Raw genomic sequence first — 10,119 nt, 5'->3', positions numbered from 1 at the left:
AAACAACTTTTTAAAGCCACAAGCTAAACTGGTAGAGAAAACCAGACCGGACAAAACCTAGCTGACAACGAGAATTTGACAATACTGACGCGGAGCACCAAACCAAGTATTACACTAGTCCCAGTTCAGTTCGGTTCAGTTCTGTTCTCTGGCTTTATGATTTATGGCTTGCACCAGCTTAGCATAGATCTATCATACCGGAACATGGACAACATCTAGGGATGTAAACAAACTGAATTCATATGAACAGGCCTTTGCTCATATTCATACTTTTTTAACTTTTAACTTTAACCAAATAAATGAACAGGCACTAACACATGAACGGACAAATATTTTTATTTGTGTTCGTTCATTAAAGAAAGGAAGTCGTTCATGTTTGTTTATGTCCATTCACTAATACACTATCCGCTAAACGAACCATCATGAACGTTTACATAAACGGGACAAAACTCGATCAGACTGAGATGCTTTAACAAAAGTATACCAAAATTCCAACAGGGAAAATAAATAAAGAATGAGTTAGTCAGTTAGTTATAACAACATATACACAATTAGAACCATTTAACTAACTTTATAATCTTCATGTAGGAAGTGTTCATAAGGGGTCCCGTTTAGTACCTTTTGAATATCACCCCAGTTTTCAACCTGCTCGTGTAAAGGGCCTTTGTGTATTTTCACCTGCCGGCTTTTTAGCTCCATTCGTGGGATCCTTAAAAAATCTTGAACGTCGTTCAGTACCTGCTAAGCCAACAGAATGTCAACTGTTTACTTTCCACATATTTGAAAAGAACATATTGGACGATTTCGTTAAATGTTTAAAAGAGTAAAGTACACAGATGGTCCCTGTGGTTTACCAAAACTTTGGATTTGGTTCCTAGCTTTCCAAAAGTACACATATGGTCCTTGTGGTTTGCATTTTGTAACACATTTAGTCCCCAGCTGTTTTCCAAAAGTACATGGATGGTCCTTGTGGTTTGCACTTTGTAACCATTTAGTCCCTAACTTGGACATGTTAAAACCTTTAGATTGTTGGTTGGGGACTAAATATGTTACAAGTGCAAACCAAAGGGACTATCCGTGTGCTTTTGAAAAGATAGGGAGCAAATCCAAAATTTTGGTAAATTACAAGGGCCATCCGTATACTTTACTCCCTAAACAATTTAGAAGGTTGTCTGTATTAGAAATAGACTTTCAAGTTTCAACAAATTTGACATAACCCTGTCAGAGCAAAACTTTCTGATTTCACCCGATAACAAAACCCAAATCGATCCATTTATAAGGGGTCAATATTGTTTTACTTCTGATTGTGCTATTGGACCGGGGTGTTAATTTCTGACACGACACGAACCTAACACGAAATTCGCAGGTTTAGGTTTAGTCTAATCAGGTTCGGGTCGGATTCAGGTCAACCGATCGGGTTGACCCGTTTAACCCATTTACATTATATATTTTTTACAATATGTTTTATGTCATAAGTTAAATAGGGTGTATATTTTACGCCATAATGATAACTTAAAAATGAAACTGACATAAAATTTTATAATTTAAATGTAACTGTAATATATACATATGTGAATTTTTGTAGTAAATTTTAATTTTAATATATTAATTTGCTGGAAAAGGTTAAAAAATAAAAAAATTTGGGTTGACCCACAAATATTCGGCTCGTGTTAGAGTTCATATGTATGACATGATTTTCAAGTTCGGCTCGGGTTGAACCTACGAACACAACCCGTTTAGCACCCCTACGTATTGGTGCATGTTGAAAATCTTACCGTGTGATTCTTGATTATGTCCTCATAGTAAAGGACAATATGTCGAGTACTATTAAAGTATTCGAGTGCTTGTTTAACCATGTTGTCAGCTTGTTTCAGCTCAGGTATCAACAATGTCGTATTAATCGTGGGCTTGTAACTTGCTAGAATTTTAGCCTGAAGTCATATAAAATATTTTAGAAAAAAAGATGAAGTCCCCACACACACACACCGAAAAAAACACACACAAACCTCGTCAGGAGAATGAACATGAGATTTGTGCTTCCCATTTAGTGGTTTAGCACTTTGGTCATATGCGTTTGCCAGTATTGAGATTCTTCTGCGAAGAAGATTTCTTCTAAAAAGAAAAATTACTGAAACGCCCTTAGCGTTGAAGTATTCTGCTATTGCTTCATGATTTTGCATTAAACCCTGAAATAAAGTATAACAAGTCAACCAAACCCTAATTTTAAATTGAAGAAATAAAAAGGATGCCTCGGAAATGTATTTTATTTTACCACAGGTGCGTTTCTTGTACAGCGAAGTTTTAGTGCATTAGGATGTAGTACATATAGCTTTTTAGGTTGTATATATGTTTTATTTATAGATTAAATCATATATAACTAAAATTTGGGTAGGTGATGCTAAAAACTTATTCTCTTTATGTACAAGCATTTAGCATAAAGACCGGATGAAAATGGCAAGATTTCAACCCTTTTGGATCCAGATGGGAAAAAACAAACCTTTGGACGAAGGTCACAAAACTGGTCAAACCTCAGGGACGAAAATGACATTTTACCCTTATTTATATATATTAAATCATATATAAAGGGGAAATTGGCCTGTAATAATCCCACCTAGACCTTATTGGCCATTAATAATCCCACCTCAGAATATTCCCCCCACCAGTCCCACCTTTCACCTATTTTTCCTACAATGGTCCCCCGTTAAAAAAACTTAACGGAGTTAAGCTTTTTTCCAAATTACAAACAGATTTTTTAGGGCTTTTGATCAGAATGACGATACGAGTCAATTGATGTAAAACTTGCCTTGAAACGGTGCTCCAAACGATGAAAACAGGGCTTCAATTCGGGTGTTTAAATTTCCAGTTAACAAAAATCAAGTCACTTGGAGCACCGTTTCGAGGCAAGTTTTACATCAATGGACTCGTATCGTCGTTCTGAGGAAAAGCCCTAAAAAATCTGTTTGTAATTTGGAAAAAAGCTTAACTCCATTAACTTTTTTTAACGCGGGACCATTGTAGGAAAAATAGGTGAAAGGTGGGACTGGTGGGGGGAATATTCTGAGGTGGGATTATTAATGGCCAATAAGGTGTAGGTGGGATTATTACAGGCCAATTCCCCTATATAAAGCTTATTTATAGCTAAACTTCGGGTACATGATGCTTAAAAGATATGAAAACATATATATATATAAATGTGTCTCGCGCTTATAAAAAGCAAGGGTATGTCGTATGCATGTAGAATTAAGTAGTTTGGATGCAAAAAATCATTATGGTGCCTCATTGGTATGGGCCAAAGATGGTGTGCACCTGATTAAGCATCCACTTCAAACCCACTGCAGCTGTGCACTCATTCTTGGATGCACTTGTAAACCAATCAAGATTATAAATGTTGTCCAAAGTATCCACAATTGTTGTCATATTGCTTCTACGTGGTTTAACTGAGAAAATCTCTCCATTTGAGCTGACGTTTATATGACTATTTAGTAATGTCTCAAACCATCCACTCCCAGATCTTTGTGTTGATGAGATAACAAAGTATCGAACAGGATTGCACGCACACTCATCCCTAATCACACACCAAAGAAAGGATATCAACATTTTTCGTTGCTAAAAGAGCAAACAGCATAAAAGAACCAACTTTCAAAAGTCTTGATTAAAGGGGTTATCTGACATGGTTATGCAGTCAAATTGATGACATGGAGACCATGCAGTTAAATCGGTGATATATCACCGATATATTGGTTATCGGTCCGCATGTAAAATATTGGTCAGAATATCGGTACCGATATTATCGGTGATATTGACCGATATATCACCGATTTTCCTGATATCAGTACCTTTCTTCTTAGTTCTAACATTCGTCTTTCTTCTTATTGTTGCTATTCGTGTTTTAAGTCTTAATTGTTAATTGTAAGTGTTTTAAGTCTTAATCAGTTCCTACTTGCTCCAATTGTTAGTGTTTTGCAAGTTCCAAAAGGTTAATTTTTTAATGGTAGGAGAGTATGCTCAATTGTTAAGTGTTTAATTGCTATATATATAAATTCTACATGATATTAAAATCACCGATATCCCACTGCGATAACCTATATCTTAAATATCGGTCCTTGACCAATATCCGATTTTTTACCGCATTAACTTCTTAGCATGGAGATGATGTTGAGTATTAAAATCAGACAATTACCGTTTTATGCAATTTTCACGTGTTTATATGAGGAAAGAAAGAGATCTGAACCACAAAAAAGAAAGCATACCGAGAAAACGTTGTAGGTTTGGGAAAATGCACATAAGACCTTTCCCATTTTTCAACAACGGGAACTTCGCAGTGCTGCTCGACCACTTTAGCATCAATGAAACCAGCTTTTGTGAAGTTGCTAATTTGCTTTAGACCAATTGAACACATGAAAACACCACATACCATAACAAATGCCACTAGACTTATTCTATACACCAATGATTTTTTTACCGGAGGTCCAATGATGAGCATATCCTGAAATTCAAACATATGCAGGTGTCAGAGAAAAATAACCATCACTCTTAATGTAATAGTTACTTTTTCAGTAAGATTATAATTCATAACCTATACATCCTTGCCTATCAGAAACCATTATGAGATATTTATCACGTACTCACGTTAATTTCAGTTCACATTATGAGATATTTATCACGTACTCACGTTAACCTATACATCCTTGCCTATCAGAAACCATTATGTATATCCACTAAACTACGTAACAAATCAAATGCTACATTCATTTTGGGACAGAATTACTACACTGAACTTAAGATCACAATAGATGGAAATGCTCGTTAGTACTGAATATTATAGAAGCAAATTAATGTTTACTTTGTACTTGCAGCAAAAATTAAAGCCTGAATTCATAAGAACAATTCCATTTTTATTTAACTAAAGCAGGAAAAAGAGAATTGACTATAAATTGAATCGAGTATACCTTAATGAAAACGCACAGATCATCAGCCATTATTTGCTTAGGGATTTCAAACTGGAATACAAAGAGAAATCATCTGGTAGCTTAGATAACAATTTTCCCTTCGAAGTTCTTTCTTGATTTACTCATGTTTTTCCATGTCAGAATCCTTTGGTTCAGATCAGTAAGGTCATAGAGAGAGAAACACAAAAAGACAAGTGCCTTTAACGTTAACTACACTGTTACAAAATGCTTTTATGAACTGCTCACCACTCTCTCACTTTAATCCTCTACAGATTTTGCTCACGCTTTTTCCAATATGTTCAGTCTCTTCTCTTTAACTTTTGTAAGCTCAAAATAAAGGTAGCCTGCAAATTGATGAAACAAACACCTGTTAGGGCTCAAATCAACCTTCAACAACATGAAATCAAACAGCTCAAGTGCTCAAATAAACTATCAAAACCTTCAATTAAACAACAGATTAGCAAAAATCGCAAACAAAAATAAAGTAATTAGCTAGTATGAGGACTATATATGAAGTATAACTGTGATTACAGAACAACAGTAATGAAGATGCGTGATCGGAATCAACAACAGAAGCGCAAATAATGAATCGTTCTACTATTTCCGTTACAGCGATTCAGCTATATGAATCGCTTTTTGTTTAGCTAAACACCTTGATACTTTCACTAAAAACGAAAACACGAAGCGCAAACAACGAAGAAATATACGAGAACACCACGTTTCGGTTGATATTCATACGAATCGTTCTGCCGTTTCCGTTAATCGCGTTTTATTCAGCTAAACACCTCGAAAATATCACTAAAACGAAAAACGATAAACACAAAGCATAAACAACGAATCACATTTCTATTCAAACTCAAACGAATCGTTCTACACTTCTACTATTTCCGATACATTAAATCACCGATTCAGCTCCGTTAATCGCTATTTCTTCAGCTAAACACCTCGATACCTTCACTAAAAACGAAAAACACGAAGCATAAACAACGAATCACGTTCCAATCGCTACTCAAGCGAATCATTATTCTATTTCGATACACTGAATCATCGATTCAGCTCCGTTAATAGCTATTTCTTCAGGTAAACACCTCGATATTATCACCAAACACGAAGAATACGAAGCGGAAAGAACGAAGACAGTACCTGAAGTTGTTGATGAAATGAATGTGTTTACACCGGTGAGATTGTACGGAGAGTGTTCGTCGTTGGATCGCACCGGGGATCTCTTCTCGGTGGTGAAAATTGAAATCGGTTTGTTTGAGGGGGTTTTGTTGTAATTAATATTCTGGTGCTTTCTGGACCGGCGGGCCGCCCAATAAGAGAATTGGGCCAAATTGGCTGACAGACTGGTTGTACAATATATAATTATTTCATTCACATAATTACATATACATATGAAGAAGAAAAATAAATTAAAAAAGTATAAATCTCAAGGGTAGACAAGCACATTTTTTGTATGTACAAATTGGTTGGATGAGAAATCTATATGTCACTTTGGAAGAAAAGTATTACTTATTATAAGAACCAAGAATGTTCTTTCTAAATTTTTATTTTTATTTTTAAATGTGGTTGTTCGATAAGCTTGATTTACCTCTGATGTAATAGGTATTTGATAGTTTAAGATGTGTTGATTGGGATTGTTTGGATTTAGACTTTTTAGAACTAGATATAGTCAAACTGAAACCAAATGTTTGTGATAGTACCGAGAATTGAATATGGGTAAGTCTAACCGAGAGTCTTAATACCTTACACTGAATGCAGGTTTGGAGATATATGGTTTGTGAATATAAATATAGTAGGATAGTTTCAAGTTTGAGAAAAAGGAAGTATATAAAATTGGTAAGGTTTTAGTCGACCAAAACAATGGTGAAAGTTTTATGATTGATAACTAAACCGAATGCATCAAATGCCAATTCATTTTGATTAGTATTGGTTCGATTTACTCAGTTGAAGATACGATACATTCTTATGTGGGGGATTTGTCTTTGTTCTCCATATGAGACTTAAAACGTAAAAATTTTTTTTTTTTTGAACGGTCAACATAATCAATCCCGAACACTCTTGGGGCACCCACTAGATCAAACGGAGTCCTCCGAGAGTAACCCAGGTCCACCACCAATTCCGGGGAAAACTCAGTAACCCACCCGTCCGTAAGCACGACGATCAAATTACCGGTAAAACCCGTTAGGCTCAAGGATCGAACCCAGATTTCTTTGGTTCTCCTATCGTTATCCACCAGTGTCTCACTCTCCTAAAGAAAATGCAAGTATTCCGTCACTTGATCTAGATATCATATCAATTATCATATCAATGGCTTAAAAAAAGAGTTATTTTCATTATCATTAGAAGAAAATAAGATAATTATGTGACAAATTGATTGAGATGGACCTACTAATTAACTTTTTACTTTTCTACAAATAATTGAATGGATAAAATTCGGTTACAAAGATTTAGATTAAATGGACCAACTTTTTTACTTTTTAGGGCATGGATAAAATTCGGTTACATAGATTTTTTTAGATTAAATGGACCAACTTTTTTACTTTTTAGGGCTCGAATCAATCTTAAAGAGAAATGGCTATATTTGCCTCAGTACAGTTTGACTTAGTTGGATTGTTGGAACGTAGAATATAGAAAAGGTTTGGGTACAAAATAAACCAAGCAATAATAAACAGTTTGTCTTAAAAAGAATGTTAGTTCTAAAACTATCGTAATTACACTCATTTCCTACCCTTCTATACTAACAAGTTATTATCTCATACCCAATGTTTTTATATAGTATACCGGCAATATACCCGCGAACTCAATGTTTTTACATAGTATACCGGCAATATACCCGCGAACTGGCAGCCATGTCCGTCAATGGTCTTAGGGATGGAAAAACAACATGAATTCAACGGGAATACCCAAAACCCGAAACATCCGGGATATGTATGGTATTAAGTAATACCTCGATTATTAGACAAAATTATATACTTGAAAATATTAATCTTTATTTTCATTTATACATTGTCTAGTAATATTTCATTCTAAGACTACTCGGTGTAGGGCTCGTCCCCGGGGCGCCAAGGAGCGGTGACGGGCCGGAACACCGCCCCTGGGTCGTCCCCCTCGCAAACGTCGAAGGCAAGACGCTGAAGACGGGCCAGGTTTCAAAGTTGTAGTCGTTGCCAACGGCTAGTTTAATAAAAAATAATTATTATTATTTTCTTTATAAATAATACCATTTATCCCTCTTTACAAACCAAATCAACCCAATCTCTCTCACTTTTTTATACATTACTTAAAATTTTATAAAGTTTTAGCCATGTCTTCTTCATCGTGGTGTTCGTCATCTTCGGGTGAAGGCGATCTGTTTTTTGCAAACGTCGTAATGCAGGCAGCACAGATGATCATCGAAGAATAAGAAGATGAAGAAATCACGTCACAACCGCGAACTAGGCAAGCCGCCATAAACCAAGACCGAGAAGGTTAGGTTCTGTCGTCTTTATTTTTCGGTGTTAATTATTTGTTTTTACGCTCACATGTAGGAGTCCATGATAGATTAGTGGCCGATTATTTTGTCGATGAACCCGTGTACATGGCCGTGATGTTTAGACGTCGTCGATTGTTCTTATGTATAACAGATGACGTGTCGTGGTCTGATCCGTTTTTTACATTACGATATGACGCTAGAGGCAAAAGGGGATTCACCACTTTATAGAAATGCACAGCGGCCATTCGCCAACTGGCATACGGGACGACACCCGAATCATTGGACGAGTATTTAAGGATGTTCGAAAGAACTGCACGAGAATGTTTGTACAAGTTTTGTGAATGGACGGTGAAGCTGTATAGCAAGAAATACATGTGGAAACCAAACGCAAATGACGTCCAAAAACTGTATCAATTACATAAAGAAAGGCATGGTTTTTCGGGAATGCTCGGGAGCATTGATTGCATACCTTGGTCGTGGCAGAACTGTCCTACTGCATGGCGAGGTCAATTTACGCGAGACGATTATGGACGTCCAACCATAATACTAGAGGCTGTTGCGTCACAAGATCTGTGTATTTGGCATGCTTTTTTCGGTGTTCCTGGTTCACTTAACGATCTTAATGTCATCTACCAATCAGAGATCTTTAACGATGTCATAAGAGGACTGGTCCAGACACTAAGTTTACGGTCTCGGGGGTGGAATAGAGGCGCGGTTATTATCTTGCTGATGGAATATACCCAACATACTCTACAATCGTTAAAACTATTCCACACCCGGCAGACAATAAGAGAAAGAAATTTGCCAAGTTTTAAGAGACGGCGAGAAAAGACATTGAACGATCTTTTGGGGTTCTACAAAAAAAGGGCATATCATTGAACATGCAGCACGCACTTTTACACCACAAGAGTTGTGATACTGTATGTATGTTTGTGTGACACCCGGCTATTTTAAGCCTGTACTGTACTAGCGTGACACGTGTTATGAATAAATAAAGGCAATGTTGTATTAAATATGGTGTTAATATATAGTATCTGGAGTTATAGTAAATCCAAACTTTGTTAAAAATTATGTTGACAATAGCAAGATAAACGTTTAGCAACCCAAGTGTCCAGTTAGAGGTGGTGAGAGTCAAAATGAAAGTTGAAAATAACAACGGCTAATTTTGATTAGTTGTGAATGATAAAATCCATTTTCTCTATATAATATTATAATCCAAGTGTGACAACAAACACCATATAAATAAGGTTCTCTCACAGTCAACATTAAACAAAGTAATTTTAAAACCAACGTGGTACATGTAAAGTTTAGACTGACACATCATTATTCATCATGGCAGCCCATGATTCCTTTTTCTTTTGTGTTTTCCATTAAGAATAGTCGTTAAAGGAGCACTATGAACTGCAATCTGTAAAGGCTACAAAATATTTAAAAGCTATTACCGGTAAAAACAAAATAAAAGTAGGTTATACCAAATCAAAATTATTTAAAATCCTACACAAATAACAATAGGTGTAAAATTTAACACATGTTCTAAAATCCAAAATCCCAACCTCAATATTGTTTGTTTTAGCTAGGGGCCACAATGTGTAGGCTTGACTAGTCGGTAGGTTTCAAGTTGATGGCTCAAAATCGTCTAATCAAAACACGACCTGTCAAACAGATCATCTAAACGAGTCACACATGCTATTGAGC

General features: G+C 35.9%; 1 protein-coding gene across 2 annotated transcripts; it reads right to left on the bottom strand.

Annotated features, from left to right (window-relative positions):
• Window positions 1-435: 435 nt before the first annotated feature.
• Window positions 436-6,254, bottom strand: LOC110941029. Of its 2 annotated transcripts, none has more exons than XM_022182632.2 (7): window positions 6,093-6,254; window positions 4,950-5,293; window positions 4,251-4,486; window positions 3,307-3,565; window positions 2,007-2,186; window positions 1,776-1,931; window positions 436-741 (listed from the first exon to the last, which is right to left on the bottom strand). In XM_022182632.2, the coding sequence occupies exons 2-7, from the start codon at window positions 4,977-4,979 to the stop codon at window positions 562-564; spliced, it is 1,041 nt and encodes a 346-aa protein (XP_022038324.1). In that variant the 5' UTR covers window positions 4,980-5,293; window positions 6,093-6,254; the 3' UTR covers window positions 436-561. The 2 variants fall into 2 exon arrangements, with proteins under 2 accessions (XP_022038324.1, XP_022038325.1); XM_022182633.2 differs by having other exon boundaries at window positions 436-738; window positions 6,093-6,246.
• Between the last annotated feature and the right edge of the window lie 3,865 nt (window positions 6,255-10,119).

This window comes from Helianthus annuus, chromosome 5, assembly GCF_002127325.2.
Source record: "Helianthus annuus cultivar XRQ/B chromosome 5, HanXRQr2.0-SUNRISE, whole genome shotgun sequence".
Taxonomy (NCBI): Eukaryota; Viridiplantae; Streptophyta; class Magnoliopsida; order Asterales; family Asteraceae; genus Helianthus; species Helianthus annuus.
This window is presented reverse-complemented; position numbering and strand designations above follow the sequence as displayed.